Below are 27788 nucleotides of genomic sequence, written 5' to 3' on the forward strand. Positions count from 1 at the left end.
TACAAACACAGATAGTTTTACAAGGGATTAAAAAGTTTCAGTGTCTTCTGAACTTAAGTTCAGTCTAACACTAAGGGAAAATTACTATGTTCTGCCTTTTGAGAAAACTTCATTGTTTTGTAAGAGATGGGGAATAGCCCCAATGATTAGCTTCCTAAGTTCTAGAAAAAAATCTTTATAATTATAGTAAAGTTAATTGGAATGCATACATGATGTAAAAAAAAAAAAAACCACCCAACTGTTCTGACTGGGGCCACAATAAATTTATGTTATGTCACCTCTACTGGGTTCTTACTGTTAGTAGGCAATCTTACTATCTCTCCCTTATGAATTCACTATCCCACTCTCCACAAAAACTCTTCCAAAACTTTGTAGCCCTTCTCAAACGTCCTATGGCTTCCCATCACTCCACTCTCACTTGCCTCATATTCTATAGAAAAAATTGAGGACTTTTTTTTGTGAACACCCTCGTCCTCATCTCGTATCAGATGCATTTGGTTATTATTTTCTCCATCATCCTTGTTTCACATGATGAAATGTTTATACTCCATCCAATGCTAACCACTCTACTTATTCAAGTGATCCCATTCCTTCCCATCTCCTTCAGGTGACAACTGTTTCTTGGAGACATCTCCGCTCTCTGACATTCCTACTCTCACTTATTTTCAATCTCACCCTCTCTATTAGTTAATTTCATTCTCCCTACAAACATTCCATGTCTTCCTTATCTTGATCCTTTCATCCCTAAAATATGATATTTTATATCCCTTCTGCCTTTTGTAGCTCAACTCTTTAAAAAGAATGTCTAAAAAAAGGTGCCTCCACTCTCCCTTCACTATCCTTCTAACTTTTTATAATTTGGCTTCCAACTATCTCATTCCATTGAAAGTGAGTGCTTTCAAATTATTAATGATCTCTTAGTTGTCAAATCCATTGATCTTTTATCACTGCTCCTTGCTTCTGGACCCCACTGCAGGTTTTGATACTGTTGGTCCCTTTCTGTTCCTCAATAATCTTTTTTTCTCTACTCTTTATCTTTACTTGATCCTCTTCCATACGATGTCCACTAATCACTGGAGTCTTTCAGGCTACCTTGGGCCCTCTTTTTTTTTCTTAGTGAACTCATTAAACTCTCATGGATTTAATTACCATATCTATGTTGATGATGCTCAAATTTACCCTACTGCCCTAGTCTCTCTACATAATTTGCAACTGTCTTTCAGACATTTCAAAATGGATGTCAAGTAGATATCTTCAATCCAATATGTTCAAAACAGAATTCACTATTTTCCCTCCAATCCCTTCTGTCCTCCTACCTTCCCTATTAATGTAGAGAGCAATACAACACTCTCTGTCCTTCAGGTTCACAAGCCAGGAGTCATTTTCGAATCCCCTCTCTCATCCCTCATAGCCAATCTGTTGCCAAGATTTGTTAATTTCATCTTTGTAACATCTCTCAAATATGCCCTCTTCTCCCTGACACTGTTACCACTCCAGAACAGGCCCTCATTACCTCACACCCAGATTATTGAACTAGCCTGCTGGAAGTTTTGCCTATCTCAAGTCTGTTCCCACTCCAATTTATTCTTCATTCAGCCGCTAAAGTGATTTTTCTAAGATGAAGATATTGCCATTCACTCTTATGGCCCTCAATAAACTCTAGTGGCTTCCTAGAGGAAAACACAAAACAATCTGCTTGGCGTTCAAAGCCCTCTATAACCTCACAGTCTCCTATATTTCCAGATTTCTTACACCTTACTCTCCTGTACATATTCTTTGATCCAGTAACACTGGTCTTCTGACTATTCCATAGACAGAGCTCAGAGCATTTTCTCTAGCTCTCCTTTATGCCTGTGTTGTTCTCCCTCCTTCAATCTGACTACTGACCTCCTTGGCTTCCTTTTAAAATCCCAAATCTCACCTTCTGTGGGATACTATCGCTAACTCTTCTCAATTCTACACTTTTCTTTTTATCAGTCATTTCCTATGTCTCTTATTTACATAGCTTACTTTGTACATATTTGTTTGCAAGTTATCTCCCCTATTAGACTGGAAGTTCTTTGAGGGCAGGGACTTACTTACTATATTCCCAATGCATAGTATAGTGCTTGCCACAAATTAATCACTAAACAAATATTTATTGATTAATAATATAATTTAGAGGCAGAAAATCTGCATTTTAATTTTGGCCGTACTATCTTGGAAACCATGGAAAAGTCACTTTTGTTCCTTGAATTTATACTTCCACAAGACTGTTTTCCTATCTGTAAAATAGAATGAACTGAATGAACTAAATGATCTCTGAAGTTCATTTCAGCTCTAAATCCTACAATCCCACGTTCCTCAATATATGTATTTTTCTTAAGTCCTAGAAAAGGATAAAAAAAATGATAAAAACATTCACTGGCATGTTGTCCAGTAATTTTTCAGGTTGGGAAATACCAGATGGAGTTTGATTACTTCAAAGAATGAAAGGACTCATAACAGCCCTCTATAAACATGTCTAGAAATGTTAAACAGCCTTTGGAAAATTCCGCATTTTACCTTACCTTGGGACCCAAAGATGACCCATCTATTTTTACTTAGACACACACGTTTCCCCCTAAAAAAACAAAACTTGCTTCTGCATATAACAACAAAAGAGCTACCCACGGGGAGACATTAAATTTGGAAAAAGAGTATCTATCTAAGGTAGGTCCCTGGTCATAAGCATAACATCCATGAAAGCTTGGTAATATGTCTCATTTCCAAGTTTATACTTTCTCTCTTTCAGCCTCAATTTCTTCAATCTATACTTACAATAGTTTAGAATATGAAGCATAAGGTTTACAGCTGGAAGAGGTTTTAAAATCATGGTAATTTTTATTTTTATAAACGAGGAAACTGAGGCCCAGGAAAGTGAAATGATTTGCACACCCAGGAAATAGCAAGAAAGAGAATACAAATCCAGACTCCCGCTATTCATTCACGATGCTCTGATAGAAACCTCTTAGGCTCCCTCACTTTCTAACCTTCGCCCATGCACGCCGGAGCGCAGGTTCTGACTCGGGCAGAGGCTGCACTCCTTCCCTCGCTCCTCATCACTGAGGATTTTTTCTTCTCTACGGTCACCTCATCCCAGAGTCTCAACCCTAAGTCCTCGGTTCTAGGTGCCACCAGCCCCGGAGGAGCAAGCAGACTCCCTTCCTCCCACCTGGACCGACCCTCCCCGTCCCCTCGGGTCTCGGACCCGACTTTCCCTCAGTCACCTGTCACGGGGCCAGGCCCTGCTCCGGGGCCGGGGTCTGGGCGGGTCTGTCTCTGCTTGTCCCGGTCTGAGGGGTAAGGGGAATAGTAGGGGTCAGTGCCCTTTTAGCCCGTCACGGCAGACGGTCCGTGCCTGACAATCTCCCCTCTACCTCCCACCTCAACAGAAGGACCCGGCCGACCCCCTACCCCAACCTCTGAGCAGCTCCGGTTGTCACATGACTAGAATTGGATGGAACAGGGTGGAGTGCGGAGGCGGGATCGGAGAGAATCACGTGAACAACCACTGCTAGCAGGAAAGCAAGAAGGCCAGCGCCGCTATATGACTAACCAATTCATCGGCGCCTGTGATGACGCATTTAATCGGCGCCTACTGATGACGTACGACTCGGCTCAGATCCGAACTGGTCGCTATAGTCACCCAGGAGAGGCGGGATCTGGGGTCTTGGCAGGGGTTGTTGTCTGCGGCTTTTGACTGATACGGGTCCAAGTCTGTAGTGGGCGACCAGGTAAGGGGTCCGGGGCGGGTGGAAGCAATAAAGGAGCCTTTGGCTAATGGGGAGGACTGTGGAGGGGCTGACCTTACCTCGAATCCATTTCTATCAATGTTTTATTAAATGCGTAGCTTGTGATAGGAGCCTGGAGAAGGGACCCTCTAGTGCACGTCTCTTATTGTAGAGGTGAGCATACTGAGGCTCAGAGAGGGCCACGGAATTGCTCGACAATCATTAAGTATTAATAGTCGGCATTTTTTGTAAAAACATTTTATTTTAATATTCCATAATTTTAAAAAATTATCATACAAAAATCTTTCCCACATTTAGCAAATAAAAAACAAAACAAAACAAAACAACCTTAAGAATAAGACCATTGTTGCATAGCCTAGTAAGAAAAATTCCCGTTAGCTATCTCTGACAATGTATGTGTGTCCTTTCTGCATTTTAAATTAATCACCAAGCTGTCGAGATATGACTGACATATTTCATCTTTTCATTCTTTTGGACTTGTGATTTATCATTTCATTGATCAAAGTTCTAAAATCTTTCAAGATATTTTTCTCCATAGAATTTATCATTTTATAAGAAGTTTTAGTTCTATTGACTTCATTTCGTCTCAGATCATAGAGATTCCCCCCCATTTTCCCCTGGATTGGTCAGTTTCATCATTACTTTAAGATACAATAATATTCCATGCTTTCAGGTTTGCAAAACACGTTACAAATATGTTGGGAGGTGTTATTATATCCCCATTTTGCAGATGTGGAAGCTAAAGCAGACAGAAGTTTAAGAATTTACCCAGAATCACAATTAATAGTATCTGAAGTATGATTTGATCTCAGGTTCTCTGTGTCTTTATTTCTGTCTTTGTTCCTCTTTCCTTACCTTTTCTTTTATCTACCCCATCCTTTCAGTTTTTGTATGAGGGTTTTAGGAGAGTGGAGAGGGGAACATTTGTTTTCAAAGGGGTGTGTGTGTATGTGTGTGTGTATGCAAGTTTATTCCCTTAATACAGGGAAGACATAATCCTACTCCTTATATTACCTTTCTCTGGGGAGAGAAAGTTTTCCTCAGTTCTCTTACAACACAGTCCCAGTTTCTTGACTTGGATTCAGTGACCATATATTCTGCCTGGAATCCTGGTGTAAGTGGGCCATGGCTCACACTCCTGAGCTGTTGGGGAATCAATCATCTCCTGTACTTGCAACTGAGAAGAGCAGCACAGAACAGAAACAAACATTTTGAGACATTTCTCAGAGCTTGGGTTAAAGAAGGAATTGGAAAAGGAAGTTCTTTCCTGTTCAGTTCATGATGCCAGAACTGTGGGTAAACTAGATAAATAAATTTTTGTCATAAAATGGATCTGCACTCCTAGATGAGTACTTAAAATTGAGAAATGATCATCTCCTCAGGAATGGCATGTATCTAGAAAAGGGTAGCAAAAATGTGTTTTCCTGTATTCTTGTAAATTTAACCATAGGGACCTTAAACTGAAAAAGAAGAGACATGGAGAAAATTATCTATGGTATATATATCAAGAGAGTTATTAAATTGTGTAGCAATAATGAAAGAATTTTAGCACTTGAGATAAACATAAGTTCCTGTTTATCTCAAGTAGAAAAGTAGAAAAAAAAAGTAGGGAAAAATACAAGAAAGGAACTATTAACAAAAGTTTTGAACCTGGAAATCTATGTTCATAAATTTTAAGAAATAAGATGAATTAGAACTTCTAATGGAAAGAGTAACTTCTCAGGTATCATTGAGACTTTACTTGACAAGAACCATAGAAGACAATATCTTATTAAAAAAGAACAGGACAGATAAAAGGACACAGAGAGATTAAGAAAAAAATACTAATATGAATAAATCCAGCAATTTAGAGATAAAAGAAGCATGATTGAAAACATTTGGTTTATATCAATGAAAACAAGTGATAGTGTCATTAGAGTAACTACAGATCATCTGGACTGAAGAAGAAATAGATGTGTAGAGAAAATAGATCCCCAATCATGATATATAGTCATAGGGACTAGGATTTAATTATATAGAGTCATTGTGGGTTTTCTGTCTACTAAAAATAGAATAACTAATAATTTTTTCACTTAGTGACATTTTAATCCTTTCAAAGAGTGAAGAAACAAAAAATACTTCTATTCTGGTTCTCATTCACATCAGTAAAAAAGAACCGCGTAGCTGGATGGAAATGATGAAAATCCTGTGAGAAAGTGACTAGTTTGTGATAGGAAAGAAGAAACTGGGAATAGTTTGACATGTAACAACAATGGTTTGGGTAGGTCCTCATGGCCTAAAATTTCTTAGGGAAATCTCAACCAGTTGGAATGAGAAATTAAAAAAATTTTGAAGACATGAAGAAAACAAATTCCAATGAATGGAAGCTGTTCACATCATGGTTTGTGTCATGTTATTGAAACCCGTTTAACTCTTAGTGAATTCATTAAGTGTTATAATTTTATTTTCTGTAAAAGGGAGATGGCTATTTGTAATTCTTGAATTACAGGGTAGTAATAAGTAAAATGCTTTGAAACCTTGAAAAATTAAGTGATTTAAAATCAATTAAAAATCCTGTTTTTTCATGTATTATTTTATGAGAATTCAATTTTGTACAATTATGTTTCATATTCATTAGAACTAAGCTTTTCTATTTTTCTTTCAGGTAAGGATTTTAAGAATAGGGTACTTTTATCTTTTTTTGTTGTTGTTGTTGTTGAAGCAATTGGGGTTAAAGTGACTTGCCCAGGGTCACACAGCTAGAAAGTGTTAAGTGTCTGAGACCACATTTGAACTCAAATCCTCCTGAATTCAGGGCTGGTGCTCTATCCACTGCACCACCTAACTGCCCCAGTAGGGTACTTTTTATCGTTTTTGTTGTAAGTGATCAACAAATATTGATTAGTGCCTCCTCTAGAGTAAGCACATATATGTTTAAATTCTTTAGTGTGAGGGGAAGGATTGGAATGTAGAAAATTTCTGAATATTCTTTGGATTTTGATATGTTGTTTTAGACTATCATCTGAAAATTACTTTCAGTTTCTCTCTTTAGAATGACTGGTATCTATTCATTTTTAATATAAGGATTATTGGGGCTTTACATGCGTTCATTTGGATATTTATTATTTTTTTCTGTGCTTTTAGTACTTTATTTTTTTATAACTTTCTTTTTATGATATATATATATAATATAGGAAACAATTTCAGGATGCCAGAGAATTCAGATGATTTTCCATGGGTTTTCATCAACAATGTGGACAGTGCTCTCGGCTCCCTGAAAAACTGTGAAGCTTATATTGTTACAGGAATGCAAAGTGTCACTAACACTGCCCTGGATCTTGTGGTAACTCAGAGTGAGTAACATTTCAAAATAATTTCTTTTTGTTTTTATTTTGTAGTGTGATATGTATTTTGGCTTGCTTGATTATTTTATGTCGTAATTGATTTTGAAGGTGGGAGTTTTTCCTCCCTGAAATGACGCTGAATGAAACATATACGAAAATATGAAGTACTTAGATTTATTAGACTGAAATTCCATAGAGTATATTTTCTCTCTTCCCCAGAAATTGCCTTTGAAAATTCTTGTCCATATTGCACAATGAATGTTTAATAAAATTTATTTTCATTTGCTTTATTTTATTAACCAACTATGTTCCTACATACTCTTAGTAATTTGTTGAACCATAATATAATATATTTATAGTTTTTAGATATCCTACTGCTTTAATAATTAATTATGATCAAAGTTAATTTATTTTAAGTCATAGTTTAAAATCTTAGTCAAAATGACTCAATTTTTAATCAGCTTTTTTTGCAAAAAATACATTTACTTATGCTTTCTGGTATAAATCATGTCTTTCCAATTCAAAGAAAGATACAGGTTTCATTTTTAGCATAAGCCATATAGGATCAGATACCGAGGGAGATACTTCTGAGGATATAAAGAAGAGAAAGGCTAGGATGAGTTGAGCCAGAGTGGGAAGCTAGGTCAACAGATTTTTATAATATTTCCAAATATTGTCTCATTTTATTCTCACAATAACCCTGGGAGGCAGATAGTATTATTATTCTCATTTTACAGATGAAGAAACTGAGGCATATGGAGGTTAAGTGACTTGCCCAAGGTCACACAGCTAGTAAGTATCTAAGGCAAGATTTGAACTCAAGTCTTCCTAATTTTAAGTCTAGCCTTCTATCCTCTGATGCTAGCTGACTCACTTAATATTAGCAGTATGGTTAAGGTTAATGTCTCTCACCCTCAGTTTTCTCATCTGTAAAAAGGGTGGATTGAATTTGCTTTTAAAAGGTCTCTTCCAGGTTGAAATTTCTGATCTTTTTTCATTTGGCCCCAGTATTGCCAGATAACAGCTACTTACTTAATATCAGAGTGAGAAGAAATCCAAAGTAGAGAGTTCTAATCTCCTTTTGCATCCATCCCAATCTTATTTGTTGTTTTGAATCAAAGATTTAGTTGGTTGAGAGACATTAGAGAGCATCTAATCAAACTCCTTCATATCACAAATGAACAAACTAGCCTCTAGAGGAATGAATACCCATTCTTACACAAGTAGTAATACAGGTGGCAGAACTAGAATTGAAATCTAGATCTTCTGTTGCAAGAAATGGCTATCAACCTTCATTTTGAAAGAAAAAACGCTTTATTGAGCAAGACAATAAAACAATGAATGACTGTGGAAAGGTGCATATTATTGATGAGTCCCAACCTTTTTCTTCAGTGCTATACTCTACAAGTATCAAATCTGGGTGAACATGCAAGATCTCAGCATCTTTGTCAGACATCCATCCCAAAAAAATGTTTTGGAGTTTGTTTGTTTTTGCTTTCAAATTCTTGGAATGACTTAGAATAATTATCTTTATTGAGGGAGAGATGAATGCTTATAAAGTGATTTTATCTTTTTTTTTTTTAAATTTTTATTTAATAATTACTTTATATTGACAGAATCCATGCCAGGGTAAATTTTTTTTTTTTTTTTTTACAACATTATCCCTTGCACTCGCTTCTGTTCCGATTTTTTTCCCCTCCCTCCCTCCACCCCCTCCCCTAGATGGCAAGCAGTCCTTTATATGTTGGATATGTTGCAGTATATCCTAGATACAATATATGTTTGCAGAACCGAACAGTTCTCTTGTTGCATAGGGAGAATTGGATTCAAAAGGTATAAATAACCCGGGAAGAAAAACAGAGATGCAGATAGTTCACATTCGTTTCCCAGTGTTCTTTCTTTGGGTGTAGCTGCTTTTGTCCGTCATTTATCAATTGAAACTCAGTTAGGTCTCTTTGTCAAAGAAATCCACTTCCATCAAAATATGTCCTCATACAATATCGTTGTCGAAGTGTATAATGATCTCCTGGTTCTGCTCATTTCATTTAGCATCAGTTCATGTAAGTCTCGCCAGTCCTCTCTGTATTCATCCTGCTGGTCATTTCTTACAGAACAATAATATTCCATAACATTCATATACCACAATTTACCCAGCCATTCTCCAATTGATGGGCATCCATTCATTTTCCAGTTTCTAGCCACTACAAATAGGGCTGCTACAAATATTTTGGCACATACAGGTCCCTTTCCCTTCTTTAGTATTTCTTTGGGATATAAGCCCAATAGAAACACTGCTGGATCAAAGGGTATGCACAATTTGATAAATTTTTGGGCATAATTCCAGATTCCTCTCCAGAATGGTTGGATTCGTTCACAACTCCACCAACAATGCATTAGTGTCCCGATTTTCCTGCATCCCCTCCAACATTCATCATTATTTTTTTCCTGTCATCTTAGCCAATCTGAAAGTGATTTTATCAAATAGCAGAATGTTGTAGAATTATAGAAATTCTGAGATGGAGATGTGACAATGAAATCTGTTAGTATCTTTTTTGTCATAAAGGTTAAAAAAATTACCTAAGAGGTGAAGATAAGCCTATTTCAGTGATCTGGGAACTTATTTGATTTAAACTTTATTGACAGTCTCTGAAACCAATTGATAAATGGTTAAATATTAATAGGCAGTTTTCAAAGAAATCAAAACTATAGTCATATGAAAGAAATCTTTATATTACTATTGATTAGAAAAATACAAATTAAAGCATCTCTGAGATACTATCTCACATCTATTAAACTGGCTAATATGACCAAAAAGAAAAATGATAAATATTGAAAGGGATGTGGGAAAATTGACACAGTGTTGGTGGAGTTGTGAACTGAACTAACGATTCTGGAAAGCAATTTGAAATTATACTCAAAGAGCTATATAAAACTGCTTATACCCTTTGATCCAGTATAAAACTATATAACCCTTTGATCCAGCAATAGCTCTACTAGGTTTGTATTCCAAAGAGGTTTTTTAAAAAAGAGGAAGAGGAAGACCTCTTTGTACAGAAATATTTTTAGCAGCTGTTTTTGTGGTGGCAACTTAATGAAAAAAATCTCAAAACCCTCAGAATCTATTAAAAATATTTTTGATAATTATACAACTTTTATGAACTAGCTTTATTTCTGTATACCCAAGTTAACCAGTTCTGGGTATACAGAAAAATGTCAGGGTTTTTCTATTTAACGTGACGGTTAAACACTTTCCCTCTCTCTGAACTTGTCTTTCAAAGAATTGGAAAATGGGGACAAGCTAGTTGGGGAATGATTAAACAAGCTGTAGTATATGATTATAATGGAATACAAAGTAGATGATTTCAGAACTTGGAAAGACTTACATGAATTGATGCTGAGTGAAGTGAACAGAACCAGGAGAATACTGAATACAATAATAGCAATGTTGTACAATGAACTGTGAATGACTTAGTTATTATTAGCAATACCATGATATAAAAGAGTTCCAAAAGATTCATTTCCATTGAAAGAATTGGAGTTTGAATGCTGATTTAAGCATACTGTTTTCATTTTGTTTATCTTTCTAATATTTTTAAATTGCTTCTTTCAGAGATAAGGAAAGGAGTGGAAGGAGGGAGAGAATGTGGAACTCAATATTTTTTTCTTTAAAAAAATTTTTTTTAACAATAGTTTTTAATTTTCAAAGTAATGCAAAGATAGTTTTCAACATTCATCCTTGCAAAACCCTGTGTTCCAAATTTTTCTCCCCACTTCTCCCCTATCCCTCTCCTAGATAGCAAGCAATCCAATATATGTTAAACATGTGCAATTTTTTTTTACACATTTCCACATTTATCATGCTGCACAAGAAAAATCAAAAAGGAAAAAAAAATGAAAGAAAAAAGCAAACAACAACAAGAAAGATGCAAATACTATGTTGTGATCCATAATCAGTCCCCACAGTCCTCTTTCTGTATGTAGATGACTCTCTATCCCAATCTATTGGAATTGGTCTGAATTACCTCATTATTGAAAAGAGCCACATCCATCAGAATCGATCTTCACATAATCTTCTTGTTGCTGAATGCAATGTTCTCTTGGTTCTACTTACTTCATTTAGCATCAGTTCATGTAAGTCTCTCCAGATCTTTCTAAAATCATCCTGCTGATCTTTTCTATCATATATTTTTATAGAATGTTATATTCCATAACATTCATATACCATAACTTATTCAGCCATTCCCTAACTGATGGGCATCCACTCAGTTTCCAGTTCTTTGTCACTACAAAAAGGGCTGCTGCAAACATTTTTGTACATGTGGATCTTTTCCCCTTTTTTATGATCTCTTTGGGACACAGATCTAGTAGAGACACAAGCAAGTCATTTTTCTAAACTGATTATTCAGTATATGCATTCTAATAGAAAAGCATAATGATATATAGAGGGGAGGGAATATTGCTCTGGGGTCAGAACACCTGGATTCTTGTGCTGTCTCTCTATTAATTAAATTATCTTGGGGTAGTCCTTTCCCGTTTAAGGACCTCAGCTGCCTATAGAGTGAGAGAGTTAGTTGTCCTCTTATTTCCATTCTCTCTGTAAAATTTTGTTCAGATTGTTTTACTTATTTGTTACATTTATTTCAGAAAATTTTTGGATATTATAGAGAAAAATTGGTTTAAATTAAAATCACATACAGCTTCTTAGAATTTGGTAACTTAAGATATCATTAGTTTTATGGAACTCAAATTTTTAAAAAGCAAATGTTTAAATTTGCTTTTACATGTAATTGGGAAGAAAATAAAATATTCTTTTTTTCCCCCTTTTTTTAAAAGTAAAATTAAAAAAAAAAAAAAACTCTGGGAAGACAGTCCCAAGATGGTATGGCAGGAAGCAGTGCAATGAGCTTCCCCTAACATTTTTCCAAACAGGTTTAGAAAACATGCTAGACTAAATCCTGACTGAATCCAAGGAAAAGTCAGTTTTCCAGTTTGGTTTGGTAGGGAGCATCAGAGATGTCTATAGACACTGTCAACAGAGCCTGGTGAAGAATATGTTTGCAGAGTATTCCATTGATGAGGGGAAGCTGTGTTCTAAAGTAAGAGGAAGTCTTTGACCTGTATCAGGTACCAGTGTTATTAGGATAGGTGCCAGTGTTGTCTGTACCCCATTCCTGGGTCCCAATTCTAAGGGAGACTGGGAGGATCCAAACTCAGGGGTCCCAATTCTAAGGGAGACTGGGAGGATCCAAACTCAGGGGTATTCCTGGGTAGGGAGCAGTGGAAGCATTAGTTATACACTGAGAGAGAAACAAGTTCAGAAGCAACCACAGCAGCCTCAAATACTAGTAGTGTGGTTTCAGTTCCAGCTCTTAGACTCATATGAAGTCTGCACAGAAATAAAAAAGGCAGAAATTCTATCCCAAAGGAGATCATGCAGTTATATCATTCTGAACCATGAGAGGTTCTTAGCTGGTTGAAATAGGCCAAATTTAGCAGCACTCTATTTCTCTGACCCAAACTCAGGTCAGGAAACTTGCAGAGCTCGGATCAGTGTTCAAACTTTGCCCTGGATCAGACCCCTTTGGGGACACTGATTGTTTGTAGATTCGCAATTTGAGTTGTCCCTGAGATCCTGGAATAAGAACAGTCAATACCCTAAAGAAAGTAGCCACAAGAGTAGTCTATACCTTTTATTCCAGAAGCGTTTAAATCCAACCCTGATATCAAGTCTGAAATTAGGAAGTAGGTTAGAAAAATGTGCAAACTCAAAATAAAAACCTAAAAAAGTTTTCTGGTAGCTGGAACACTCAAGATGCAAAACCATAAGAGAACTACTTTCAACAGTTATCAATATCAAAGAATATTGCTATCAAAGAAAAATATCAAAGAAAACACAGGTTGAGTACAAGTTCAGCTAGAATTCTTGGGAGAGATGAAACAAGAAAAAATAAAGATGTAATTAGAAATAGGTAGAGATTTTTAAAATAAATAAAGCATTAGAAAAGAAATTAGAACTATTGAAGAAAGAATTTGAAAGGGAATTAACAGCTTGTTGCAGAAGGGATAAAACCTTGTATAAGTACAAACTCCTTGAAAATTAGAATGGCGTAAAGAGAAACCAATGACTTTATCATTTAACAAATATTTTTTAAACATCAAAACACTGGGAGGAAAAGAAAATATAAAGTAATTCACAGTATAAACAACTGACCTAGAAAATAAAGCAAGGAGAAAAAGTTTAAGAATCATTGGATAACCCTAATCTGTGACTGCCCCTATACCCCTAAAAAAAAGAACCTAGATATCATTTCAAGAAAACTGAAAAGAAAACTATCTGTATCTCTTAGAACCAGAGAGCAAAGTGGAATTAGAAAGAATCTACCAGTCATTTGAAAGAAGATCCAAAATAAAAACTTCCACCAAAAATCATAGTCAAAATTCAAAACTTAAGTTTTTTTTTTTTAACATATATATTTTATTTTATAATAACTTTATATTGACAGAATCCATGCCAGGGTAATTTTTTTTACAACATTATCCCTTGCACTCGCTTCTGTTCCGATTTTTCCCCTCCCTCCATCCCCTCCCCTAGAAGGCAAGCAGTCCTATATATGTTAGATATGTTGCAGTATATCCTAGATATATGTTTGCAGACCCAAACATTTCTCTTGTTGCATAGGGAGAATTGGATTCAGAAGGTAAAAATAACCCGGAAAGAAAAGCAAAAATGCAAATAGTTCACATTCATTTCCCAGTGTTCTTTCTTTGGATGTAGCTGCTTCTGTCCATCATTTATCAATTGAAACTGAGTTAGGTCTCTTTGTCAAAGAAATTGACTTCCATCAGAATACATCCTCATACAGTATCATTGTTGAAGTGTATAATGATCTCCTGGTTCTGCTCATTTCACTTAGCATCAGTTCATGTAAGTCTCTCCAAGTCTCTCTATATTCATCCTGCTGGTCATTTCTTACAGAACAATAGTATTCCATAACATTCACATACTACAATTTACCCAGCCATTCTCCAATTGATGGGCATCCATTCATTTTCCAGTTTCTAGCCACTACAAACAGAGCTGCCACAAACATTTTGGCACATACAGGTCCCTTTCCCTTCTTTAGTATTTCTTTGGGATATAAGCCCAGAAGTAACACTACTGGATCAAAGGGTATGCACAGTTTGATAACTTTTTGGGCATAATTCCAGATTGCTCTCCAGAATGGTTGGATTCGTTCACAACTCCACCAACAATGCATCAGTGTCCCAGTTTTCCCGCATCCCCTCCAACATTCATCATTATTTTTTCCTGTCATCTTAGCCAATCTGACAGGTGTGTAGTATATCTCAGAGTTGTCTTAATTTGCATTTCTCTGATCAATAATGATTTGGAACACTCTTTCATATGAGTGGTAATAGTTTCAATTTCATCCTCTGAAAATTGTCTGTTCATATCCTTTGACCATTTATCAATTGGAGAATGGCTTGATTTCTTAAAAATTTGAGTCAGTTCTCTATATATGTTGGAAATGAGGCCTTTATCAGAACCTTTAACTGTGAAGATGTTTTCCCAGTTTGTTGCTTCCCTTCTAATCTTGTTTGCATTAATTTTGTTTGTACAAAGGCTTTTTAATTTGATATCAAAATTTTCTATTTTGTGATCAGTAATGGTCTCTAGTTCATCTTTGGTCACAAATTTCTTTCTCTTCCACAAGTCTGAGAGATAAACTATCCTATGTTCCTCTAATTTATTTATAATCTTGTTCTTTATGCCTAGGTCATGGATCCATTTTGATCTTATCTTGGTATATGGTGTTAAGTGTGGGTCCATGCCTAATTTCTGCTATACTAATTTCCAGTTATCCCAGCAGTTTTTATCAAATAATGAATTCTTATCCCCAAAGTTAGGATCTTTGGGGTTGTCAAACACTAGATTGCTATAGTTGACTATTCTGTCTTGTGAACTTAACCTTTTCTACTGATCAACTAATCTATTTCTTAGCCAATACCAAATGGTTTTGGTGACTGGAATATATGTGATATATATGTGTGTATATATATGTATATATATAATATATATTATTTTATATATATGCTTTATAATATAATTTTAGATCAGGTACAGCTAGGCCACCTTCATTTGATTTTTTTTTTCATTAATTTCCTTGAGATTCTCGACTTTTTATTGCAAAACTTAAGGTTAAAGAAAAAATATAACAATCAACCAGAGAAAAAGAATTCAACTAAATAGGAACCATAGTCAGTCTCGTGTATGATTTAGCAGTTACTACTATAAAAGAATAGAGAGTTTATAATAAAATATTCCAGAAGACAAAGGATATAGAATTAAAATTAAGAATAATTCATCCAGCAAAACTCAGCATAAGCCCCAAATGATGAGGTTTAGATTTGGGGTACCTAAATTAAATTAGGGTTTCTGGTGGTCAGGGAGTTAAATAAGGTCTAGTGGCAGCGCAAAGTCCTCTGTAAAGGAATTTACAGACCCAAAAATCTAGATTGATAAAAGAGGTTTATTATGGGGATTGGAAGTAAGGTTAAAGTCTAGTTAAGGAAATAAGTAAGAATAGAGGATGGCACTGGAAACAGTATTCCAGTGGGCAGCGACTCTTGGCATGGCAAGCTGGCATGTTTGGAACCTCTGCAAATTTTAGTTTGACTCTTATAATAGGGGACTTTGGCTGCAGGCTGAAGGGGGCTCGTGGGGGGAGTCACAGGTTGGCTCCTCCCTGGGTTTCATCTAAGGCTAGAATTTGAATTTAATTCAGTGGGTTTCGGGACTGAGCCAGTTAACCCCCACCCCACCCAAATAACAAAGATGATACTGTACTTCGTGGAGTTCCCTCCCTGAGGCAGAGTTGAAGGAGGTTTTCTCCTTTAAGGATTTTCAGTTTTGGGGTTCCCTCTTCACAAAGAGGAAATTCCCTTGAAAGCCGCAAAACAAATAAAGAAGCTTTAAGTAAATAAAGGGCTCCTAGGAATTTGTGATGCTAATACCAGAGTGCAAAGAACCGTTGAAGTTCAAATACAATAATTAAATGAAACATAAAAAGGTAAACATGAATTCATTCAGCAACAACAATAAGCTAAAACCAAACAAATTTGAAGGAATTAGGAATTCTGATCACCATAATGACCAGTCACAACTCCAGAGGACTTATGGTGAACTTTACTACCCAGTTTCTGATAGAGTGGTGAAGATATACAATGAAGTATAGATTTTTTTTGGGGGGGGGATGGAGGGTGGGGAACATAACCAATTTGGAAATTTGTTTTGCTTGACTACACATATTTGTGTAATGACCGCGTATTTAAAATCAGCCGGAGTCAGGAATTCAGGTTAAGGGAAAAATCTTCAATATTTATTGAAGTGAAGAGGTGAATAAAGATTGCGATAGCGATATGGGCAAGAAAGATTGCTATAGCAATATGGGCAGCTGCGACAGGAAGCCAGATAACAGAGAGCGATCTGACCTGAGCAAACCGTTGCAAAGCAATACCAAAAGTCTCTCTTTCCCCTTCCTTTTCCACTCCCCTGCCTCCACCCACCAAAATCGTCATTTCCTATACAACACATCAGGACTTGCACAAAGAGTGGGCGGGGTCCATTCTTTCTCCAAGCTTATATATTAATAAATTATGGTCCAATTACTATTTAGCCTCATGTGCTTGTGACCTCAGTGCATCAACTCAAGCCTTAGCCCATTACATATTTGTAATAGGGTTTTGTTCTTTTATTTTCAATTTGGGGGATGGCACAAATAGGTCAAAAGGAGAATTTTTATTGATTGAAAAGAAAAAGGAAAGACTTATTTAAAAAAGAAAACCAGAGTTATAGTTAAGGCTAGATTTAGAAAAATGGGATTATTTCAAAAATGCTCTAAATCACTGTTGATCAGAGAAATGAAAATTAAAACAGCTCTGAATTACCAGCTCACACTTATCAGAATGACTAATAAGACATAAAGGAAAATGTTACAATGTTGGAAGGGATGTAGGAAAACTGGGACACTCGTGTACTATTGATGGAGGAGTTGCGAACTGATCCAACTCTTGCAGAGAGCAATTTGAAACTATGCTCAAAGGACTTTTAAGTTGTACATACCCTATGATCCAGCAATAACACTGCTAGGTCTGTGTCCCAAAGACATCCAGAAAAAGGGAAAAGACCTATTTGTATAAAAATAAAAAAGAATATAGGATTTTAAATGTTTCAGTTTAGGAGCTAATGATTCTAAACAGGAGATAAAATCTTGTGGGTACTAGAATTTTGTCTCAATGTTTAGTGAAGATATTTCAAACTGTATTTGTTAAATTCTAGTTTCAATCTAAGACACTTGTAAAAGATATCTTTCACATTTTAGCCTTTGTTTTTTGGAATCAAAAACTCTAGTAAGAATGCAAATTCTGTCAAACTTGTATTTGTAAAGAACTGCAAGCCCAAAGCATCTTATTCTATCAAGAGTATTTGAACATTCCATGTTTTATGTGTGAGTGTATGTGTGTGCTTACACACATACAAATACACACGTGGGAGGTTTCAGACATAAATGTAATGAATAACAGCTTCAGGTTCTTTGTGTAACATTTGATCATGGATGCTGGTAAGTCTCTGTGATTGTTTGTACTGTTCTGTTAAAGTAATACTTGTGCCAATATAACCAGTCTGACCCTGTGAGAGCTCCATGTTTAGATCAAAATCTATTTCATCTACCATTTCTTGAAGGCACATATGTACTTGGTTTTGTGATACTGCTTGAGATATCTTCCATTTTTTATGTTTGAAAGTCTCACTTTTCAAACTGGTCTTTAAATTTGTCCATTAAGACAGAAGATAGCTCTCTCTCTCTCTCTCTCTCTCTCTCTCTCTCTCTCTCTCTCTCTTTCTTTTGTTTAAGGACAAGTCTATTTATTCCTATACTCTCTAGTGTCTTTTTTTTTTTCATAATTATAACTTTTTATTGACAGAACCCATGCCTGGGTAATTTTTTACAACATCATCCCTTGCACTCACTTCAGTTCTGACTTTTCCCCTCCCTCCCTCCACCCCCTCCCCCAGATGGCAAGCAGTCCTATACATGTTGAATAGGTTACAGTATATCCTAGATACAATATATGTGTGCAGAACCAAACAGTTCTCTTGTTGCACAGGAGAAGTAAAAATAACCCAGGAAGAAAAGCAAAAATGCAAACAGTTTATATTCATTTCCCAGTGTTCTTTCTTTGGATGTAGCTGCTTCTGTCCATCATTGATCAATTGAAACTGACTTAGGTCTCTTTGTCAAAGAAATCCACTCCCATCAGATTACATCTTCATATAGTATCGTTGTTGAGGTATATAATGATCTCCTGGTTCTGCTCATTTCACTCAGCATCAGTTCATGTAAGTCTCGCCAGTCCTCTCTGTATTCATCCTGCTGGTCATTCCTTACAGAACAATAATATTCCATAACATTCATATACCACAATTTATCCAACCATTCTCCAATTGATGGGCATCCATTCATTTTCCAGCTTCTGGCCACTACAAAGAGACCTGCCACAAACATTTTGGCACATACAGGTCCCTTTCCTTTCTTTAGTATCTCTTTGGGGTAGAAGCCCAGTAGAAACACTGCTGGATCAAAGGGTATGCACAGTTTGATAACTTTTTGAGCATAGTTCCAAATTGCTCTCCAGAATGGCTGGATGTGTTCACAATTCCACCAACAATGTATCAGTGTCCCTGTTTTCCCACATCCCCTCCAACATTCCCCATTATCTTTCCCTGTCATTCTAGCCAATCTGACAGGTGTGTAGTGGTATCTCAGAGTTGTCTTAATTTGCTTTTCTCTGATTAATAATGACTTGGATTAATTAATAAATAATAATAATATGGCTAGAAATAGTTTCAATTTCTTCATCTGAGAATTGTCTGTTCATATCCTTTGACCATTTATCAATTGGAGAATGGCTTGATTTCATATAAATTAAAGTCAATTCTCTATATATTTTGGAAATGAGGCCTTTATCAGAACCTTTAACTATAAAAATGTTTCCCCAGTTTATTGCTTCCCTTCTAATCTTGTCTGCATTAGTTTTGTTGTACAAAATTTTCAATTTTATATAATCAAAATTTTCTATTTTGTGGTCAATAGTGATCTCTAGTTCTTTGATCATAAATTCCTTCCTCTTCCACAGGTCTGAGAGGTAAACTAACCTATGCTCTTCCAATTTATTTATAATCGCATTCTTTATTCCTAGGTCATGAACCTGTTTTGATCTTATCTTGGTGTACGGTGTTAAGTGTGGGTCAGGCAGCTATCTTCTCAAGCAAGATTCTTGCTCCTCAGTATAGCATCCATAGACTTAACAATACCTCTTATTGTCACAACTGTCTGAATTTTTTCAGATGCTACAGCATCTATCCAAGCACCCATTCTCAAGAAATTAATTGCTTGGTTTTTCTTGAGGATTGTGTTTTCAGCATGTATTTGTGCAACTTCTGAATTGCCTTGTGAAGGCCTATTTAATCTTAGTCTTTTCAACTTTTTCTACTTCATTACATTTGGGGGGTGGGGTAATTACTGTTAAGCTCTTTTGCAGCAAACTTTAGGTTAAATAGATATTTTTTCATGTTCAACATAGTCCTGTCGTTTCTCCCAGGGTGGTGATGGCTAACTATGGGACCAGAATGTCCCAGGCTGTAGGCTGATATATTTTTGTGTTTTTTTCTTTTCTTTTTTTTTTTTTTTTTTTTAAATGCAATTGAGGTTAAGTGACTTGCCCAGGGTCACACAACTAGAACATGTTAAGTGTCTAAGGCCAGATTTGAACTCAGGTCCTCCTGACTTCAGGGCTGGTGCTCTATCCACTGTTCTACCTAGCTGCCCCAAGCCTGATATATTCTTAACCAATTAAGGTATAGAGACAATTGCAAAAGACAAAATAAATAACTTTGATTACATAGAATTTAATGCAGAAAGAGAATTGGTTCACCTAAGGAAGAAGTAAAAAAGGAAAAAATCTTTATCAACTTTTTTTGATCAGGGTATTTTTATCTAAGATATATATATGTGATTAATTATATATACATATACACATATCTATGTATAGTGATATAGATATAATTATCTATATTTATAGGCATCTCTACACATGTGACCCAAATCCATTTCCCAGTAGAGAAGTGATCAAAGACTGTGAACCAACTGTTGTCAAAAGTATTGCCAGTGGGGTAGTTAGGTGGTGTAGTGGTAAGAGCATCAGCCCTGAAGTCAGGAGAAAAAAACAAAACAAAACATATACATAGCCAGCTATTGACAACTATATAAAATAATGCTCTAATTCACTAATAGCAAGAGAAGTTCAACACTTTGTGGTTTTATCTTACACGCTGCAAGTTGGCAAAGATGGCACAAAATAGAAATAGTCAGTTTTGGAAAGGTTGTGAGAAGATTGGCCCATTAGTGCTTTTTTGGTGGAGCTGTGAATCAGTACCACCTTTTTGGAAAGTAATTTGGAATTATGCATATAAAGTATCTTAAATGTTCATCTCCTTTGTCCAAGAGATTTTCTAAGTTTATACCCCAAGGAGGCTCTTAATGATAAATAAGCCACTAAAACCCCAGAATATTTATACCAGTACTTTAGAAAGCAAAGAATTGAAAACAATAGATATCCATCTATTGGGAAACGACAAGAAAATTGTGGTATATATTATAAAGGAATATTAATGTGCTGTGTGTAATGAATATGATGACTATAGCAAAGCAGGGAAGATTATATAAATTTATACAGAGGGCTATGATCTGAACCAAGAACACAACATAAATCATGGCTTCAATAATGCTATTGGAAAGAACAACTATGAAACAAAAGAGATTGTTCCAAAATTACAGAGAACAAACAAGGAAAGAGATATGTGAAGACACTTCCCCATCCACAAATATAGAACAATGTATGTTTTTTCAATGTGTTTATCAGTTTTGCTGGGGGGGGGGGTTCTTTGAAAATAATATTAGATGGTATTTTTTTTGGGGGGGAGGGAGAGGAATAGGGATCAGAGAGGAAAATTATGGTATTGGTATAATACTAAAATGGCATAATAAAATTATTTTTAATACAAAATCATTTGGCATTGGTTAAAAAATAATGGAGCAGTGAAATAGATTAGGAAAGAAACAGATTAATCACCTAGTATTTAGTTAATCTCAAGACCTTAGTGACTATGGAAAGGATTCATTCAATAAAATCTGCTGGAAACACTAAAAAAGCAGTGTGATAGAAATTAAGTATAGATAAATGATGTCAAACTGAAATAGAACTTCCTGAAAACTGCATATTGACTTAGAAAACCATATATTAGCATTATCTATGTTGCATTTTTATTTTGTTAAGTATTTCCTAGTTATATTTTAATCTGGTTTCGATTTTTGATGTGTGTTTGAATTCTCTGGTATAGATGGTAATATCACAAGTACACCAAGATAAACTGCAAATGGAATCTATATTTAGGAGTGAAGGGTAATATAAATTAGAGGAGCAAAAAAAGGCAAAAGGGAGGAGGGATGAATTTTTTTTTTAAATTTCAGTAGTATTTTATTTTTCCAACTACAGGGAAAGATAGTTTTCTTTGCTTCTCTCTCTCTCTCTCTCTCTCTCTCTCTCTCTCTCTCTCTCTCTCTCTCTTTCTTTTTCTCTCTTTCTCTCTCTCTCTCTCTCTCTCTCTCTGGTCACACAGCTAGGACATGTTAAGTGTCTGAATCCAGATTTGAACTCAGGTCCTCCTACTACTATCTACTGCGCCATTAGCTTCCCCTGCAAAGATAGTTTTCAGCACTCATTCTTATAAAATTTTGAGCTCCAGATTTTTTTCTTCCTCCTTTTATCACCCCCTTCCCCAAGACAGCAAGTAATCCTATATAGGCTAATGTACAAATCATTCAAACCATATTTCCATATTAATCATTCTGTAAAAGAAAAAGCAACAAAAGGGAAAAAGCAGGAGGAAAAAAAAGCAAACAAAAAGATGAAAATACTATGCTTTGAGCTGCGTTCATAGTACTTACATAGCATGCATCCTTAGTTACTTCTTTGGATATAGATGGCATTTTCTATCTCAAATCTGCTGGATCTATCTTGAATCATTGTATTGCTCAGAAGAGCTAAATCTATCATAGTTGATCATCACATAATCTTGCTGTTACTTTGTACAATATTCTGGTTCTGCTCATTTCACTCAGCATTAGTTCATGTAAGCCTTTCCAAGCATTTTTGAAGTCTTCCTGCTCATCATTTCTTATAGAACAATAATGTTCCATTTCATTAACCATAATTTATATCTTATTTAGCCATTTCTCAATTGATGGGCATCTGATGTATGAGATTCTTGTGGAGATTGCATCAATAACATTTGGGAATAGATTAGATAGAGTGAGAGGAATTCTGACCAGGAGATTGGCAGAATTGTCAATCTGAGGGACTTAGCGCATGTATGTAGCATAGATGTGTGCCCTAGAAAGAAAAAGTGACATTTGTGGATCTAATTTTTCCAACAGCTTCATATAATAGATGAGAAAACTAATGCCTAGAGAAGAAAATCATTTGTGTTTATACTTAACTAACGTAGCCTTGCTCAGCTCACTTACACACTCTGAGTTTTAGTTTATTCATTTAGAAGAGTAACACTGGATAGCCTCTGATGTTATTTTTGGTTTGAGAATTCTGATTCTTTGAACTAAAGACATATAGTGAGTCATTGTCAGAGTTTTATCCCGAATTTTAATCCATTGTCTTCCTGGTCACTTTATAAGTTTACAACACCAGCTTTTCAGAGTTTGTTTCTGCACATTATTCTAAAAATTTGAGTGATTGCCACCAGATAAAAAGAGTAGTGTTATGGTAACTTGTGTGTATCAGTAGGAACATGGCCAAGCTCATGACCAGGGGAAGGAAAAGGGGAGGGGAAAAGAATAAACATTTATTAAACACTTGCAATGATTAACATGCTCTATGGATAATTTCCAGTTTGATCATCCCAACAACTCTGTAAAGTCAGTTAGCAGGCCAAGATGGAAGTCTTAAGACTTTTTGCTCCTTGAAATCTTGTCTGGCCTTGGATAGAGCAGAAGTTCCACCAGGGGGCAGGAGTGCTCTTTGCTTTGCTTTCCTACTTAACTATGGGCCTAAATAACACATTAGCAATTGAGGATTAATGTCAAATTATTAGGCTATTTGAATGTAAAATAATAGAGCCTGGATTATTATAGATAACATGCTAGTGCCCTCCTTTTGCTTATCATTTTCAGTTTATCTTGAATATATGTAATTGTTTGCATGTTGTCTCCCATTAGAATGTGGGCTCCTTGAGAGTCAGTCAGCATTGTCTTTTCCTTTATATTCCTAGGTTTTATTGTTTGACTGACAGACTATGGGTTGACTGATTAAAAAAAAAAAAGATAAACATATGACTGTCCTATCAGATATTGTTTGTCCTTCCAAAGAGGAACAATGACATCATGGTAGATGTCTTGCCTTGCACAGGAATTGCATTTAAGTGAGGCAGAGTTTCACAAAGTAGTCAGCCTCACTCTCTCTTCCAGAGTCATTGAAATTCTATAGTAATACAACTTCAGATGACCTCCTTAATGTCTGCCCAAGCTTTAGCCATGCCATAATATTTGCTTTAGCCCACCTTTGTGGCACTTGGAACAAATTGTTCTGTCGTCTGTCCATTTCCCTAGAGAAGTCTTCACATGCTTGGGGTGGGTTTCCCCTAACTCACCAAAGGATTTGAGACCTGTCAATTACTCTTAGCCACACTGCTATTAAAGACACTCCCAGATTGCAATTTTCTAAGCCACATATCTTGTGCTTATTTGTAGAATGTACATTCTGTTCTCCCAAGATGTAAAGTACTACTATATTAATAGATAATTTTACTTATTGAGTTTTCAATTATCTAGGGCACTGAATCTCATTTATTAAAAATGTATACATTGGGACTACCTGCCATCTAGGGGAGGAGGTAGGGGGAAGGAGGGAAAAAGTTGAAACGGAAGTTTTTGCAAGGATCAATGTTGAAAAATTACCCATGCATATGTTTTTTATATAAAAAGCTATAATAAATAAAAATTTTTTAAAAAGAATGTATGCATGCACCATTTCAGTATAGATATATAGATTTAATCTGGCTTAATAGATAAAATGGTGTTTATTTTTTTTTAAGTTAATAGATACTGATTATTGTTACACTAATTCTGTCTTTTTAAAAATTGGATATTTATAAAGTAGCATATTGCATTACTATTGTTACATGTGTGTACTTTTTCTCTTATGTCTTTAGTTCAAATGACATTTTCCCAGGCAGTATTGGAATGTTAAAACTGTAGTGCAAAATGTGCTTTCTCTTTCTTTTAGTTAACTTAATGTGAAAGCCGAGTAATTTCCTTTTAAAATGCTGTTGTGATTTCTGAAGGATTTGACATGCCTCAACTTACTTTATGTGACTGAGGTGTCTCATTTTACAGATTTTACATTCTTCAAACATTTACAGTTTTTCTCTTGAATATAATCACCTTTTCATATGATTAAATATGAATTTTTGAATCTTTTTTCCCATTGATTCAAAATAGGATTTTTTGAAGTTACAAAACAATTATATTTTAGGGGAAATCTTCAGTATATAAACATTGCATTGCTTGTTCTAAGATTTGTAGGATAATTTTAGAATTTGTTTCACTTTTCAGATATTTGGAGTAAAGATATTTTAGCTTTCACTGACTGAAAGAAATATGAAAGTGAGTGATGCAAGGGAAAAGTTATCAAGTGCTTATGTTAGGACATTAGATTAGTATTATGTGAATTTAAATAACTGGTTTAACAGTGATGATCATCTCTATAATGAGAAAATATTTCACGAACATTTAGCCAGTTTCCTTTGATAGCCTCATAGGAATATTTTATCTTATTTTTAAAAATTAGAGTATAAAAATTGTTGTTGTTGTTGTTTTTTTCCTGTTCTCCATTTGCCCTTAATGGAGTAAATGATTTAAGACTGAATGCTTCCTTATAAGTGAAGTGCTATATTTCAGTTCATTCTTAACATTTGGAAAATCCACTTTTTAATAAGGTGTTCAATGAACAATGGTAATTTAAGAAAGAGAACTAGGTCTTTCAGTTTTACTATTTCAGTTTATTAGCACAATATTTGATGAGTGTCTGTTATGTACAAAATACTTTCATAAACTGATAAAGTACCATATATGTGTGAGTTATCATCATCATCATTACCACTATCATCACTATTCTTGGACATATGCCGAGAAGAATTCCTGCCCTTGGGGAATCTTAGAATCTAACAGAAAGAGGAAAACATGAATATATACTTCATATATATTCATCACTAAAATGAAATATTCATTTGTTGAATCTGTAACTTTCAGTTATCTATTTTGTTCTTTCCTCATCAGGATGGCGGACCTAGAATTGGTTGGTTGCATTACAGGTTTTTACTGAGATACTTCAAAGCACCTAACTTTTTACTTGGCATTAAAAATTTCCCCTGTTGGGGGAATGGGGGTGGAGATTCTGGAAAGATGACAGGATAGGTTACTAAATTTAAAGCTCTCCCAATTACCTCCACAAATAGAACAATTATGTGCCTCAGGGAGAATACAGACTGATGAAAAATCTAGAAGATTTAGGGTAGAACAGGGGTCCTCCTGATACAATCTGAGAAGATCTGAAGAAAGACCTGGGGTTTGGGATTAACCTGTGTGAAATGCAAATACCTCGGATCAGAATCACCTAGTGAGGAGCCCTGAGGAAAGCTGGGTTTGGAGCCTCAGAAGAAACCACAGAAACTTTCGCCTACTGGATTGCATGTGAAGTTGGGAGTCTAAGTTTGAGAAGACTGAGGGAACATCGATTGATTAAGAATGTTGGGCCCAGCTGTGCTGCAGGGATGTGGCCCTGGGCAATAAGGAATCAGCTCCTAGTGAGTGCAGGGCAGGGGAGGACATTGCTGCTGGCTGCTAGCACTTGCTAGAGGGTGAAGCTCTTGGTTTGGGGTTCCAGGTCAGAGAGGAGAACTGAAGTGAAGTTAGACACACAATCCCCCTCCACCCCACAGTTAAAAGTTCTTATCCTAATACCTCTTATTAAAAAAAAAAAAATGAACCAGCAAAGAAGAAAGGACTCCACTGTAGAAACTTACTGTGAAAACAGGGAAGATGGGGGTTCATCGTCAGAGAATGGACACAAGTAAAAAAAAACTTCTATACCAAAGAGTAATCTGAAATGGCTCCCTGCCTAGAGAGAATTTATAAAAGAACTCAAAAAATAATTTAAAAATCAAATGAGAGACATTGAGGGAAAAGAAATCCAAGAAAAACAAGAATATGAAAAAGTTAACCAACTAGAAAAAGATACACAGTCTCAAAGATGAAAATAACTTTGAAAATTAGAATCAAGCAAGGGGAAGCCAGTGAAAAAACCACGAAATAACAAAACAGATTCTAAAGAATGAAAAAAATGGAACAGAATGTGAAAGTTAAGAAAAATGACAGATTGGAGGACACATCAAGAAGAGAAAATATAAGAATAATTGGACCGCCTGAAAATTGTGAGCAAAAAAACCCTTGACACAATAATATAAGAAATAATCCAAGAAAATTGTCCTGGAGTACTAGAACATGAGGGGAAAATAGAAACGAAAAAAAATCTACCAATCACCACCTCAAGGAGATCGAGGAGATGTGTTTTGTAGAAAGCACATAGGAATAGTGTTGGCAAATTTTGAAAACCTCAGATCACAAGAGAAAAGTTTGCAAGAAGCAAGAAAAAAAAAACAATTGAAATATGCTAGTGCTACAATTAGAATTATATAGGACTTATCAGCACCCACAAAAAAGACTGCAGGTGCTGCAATTATTTCTACTGATAATCAAAAGAAGTAGGCCTGTGACCAAAAATATTATATCCAGCAAAATTATCTATCATGTTGAATGAGAAAAAAAAACAGACATTCAGTAAACTTGCAGATTTTCAGGACTTCCTATCAACCAAACATGAACTTAACAGAAAATTTAATATTTAAGAACCAATATCAAAGGTCAATTTCAAGGAACTTAACATGGACAAATTATTTATTTATTTATTTTTGCATAGGCAGTATATAACATGTTTAAGATTGACATCAATTAAAAGAAAGATTGGGGCAGAGTTAAGGTAAAAAAAAATAATACGTTATACAGATGTGTAGAGTAAGAATAGACATGAAGACAGAAGGAGGAAGAGGACTTGTAGTTCTAAAAATTTAGTCTCATTGGGAATGGGTTAAATAGGCAACATTACGTATATATCATGAAGGATGTAGCACCCTTCAAAATCCATAGAGAAATGGGGGAAAGATGGAAAGCAAAGGGTGAGGAAAGAAGAAGAGAGAGATCCATGTGTGTGGGGAAGTTAAGTAATAGCAAGGCAAGTTAGGAGCGGAATTAAAGCAAAAGGTCAGCAGGGATAGGAAAGATATATATGAGGATATGTGTGTATATGTATGTGTATATCAACATAAGTAGAAATATATCGTTTCTTAACTATAGCTGCTTGGGGAAGGGGATGAAAGTAATAAGCCTGATGCAATTCTTGCTTTTTGGTCTTTGAGGATTAAATTACAAAAAGTGTGTTTGTG

The 27788-nt window shown here is 35.5% G+C and overlaps 2 protein-coding genes and 1 pseudogene across 2 annotated transcripts in view; 1 reads left to right on the plus strand and 2 right to left on the minus strand.

The window, feature by feature from the left end:
- The window catches only part of WASHC5 (WASH complex subunit 5), a 64172-nt gene extending 60673 nt beyond the window's left edge, over nucleotides 1-3499 (minus strand). Inside the window, exon 1 of the mRNA XM_051971079.1 lies at nucleotides 3249-3499. The gene's annotated coding sequence lies outside the window, so the exon portion shown is untranslated. The remainder of the gene's footprint in view (nucleotides 1-3248) is intronic.
- Nucleotides 3500-3628: 129 nt separating this feature from the next.
- The window catches only part of NSMCE2 (NSE2 (MMS21) homolog, SMC5-SMC6 complex SUMO ligase), a 253075-nt gene continuing 228915 nt past the window's right edge, over nucleotides 3629-27788 (plus strand). Inside the window, exons 1-2 of the mRNA XM_051971083.1 lie at nucleotides 3629-3755; nucleotides 6947-7105. Coding sequence (XP_051827043.1) covers nucleotides 6961-7105 — 145 coding nt within the window. The 5' untranslated portion in view covers nucleotides 3629-3755; nucleotides 6947-6960. The remainder of the gene's footprint in view (nucleotides 3756-6946; nucleotides 7106-27788) is intronic.
- LOC127544445 (charged multivesicular body protein 1b-2-like) lies at nucleotides 15184-20166 on the minus strand (annotated as a pseudogene).

Source organism: Antechinus flavipes, chromosome 1 (assembly GCF_016432865.1).
Source record: "Antechinus flavipes isolate AdamAnt ecotype Samford, QLD, Australia chromosome 1, AdamAnt_v2, whole genome shotgun sequence".
NCBI lineage: Eukaryota > Metazoa > Chordata > Mammalia > Dasyuromorphia > Dasyuridae > Antechinus > Antechinus flavipes.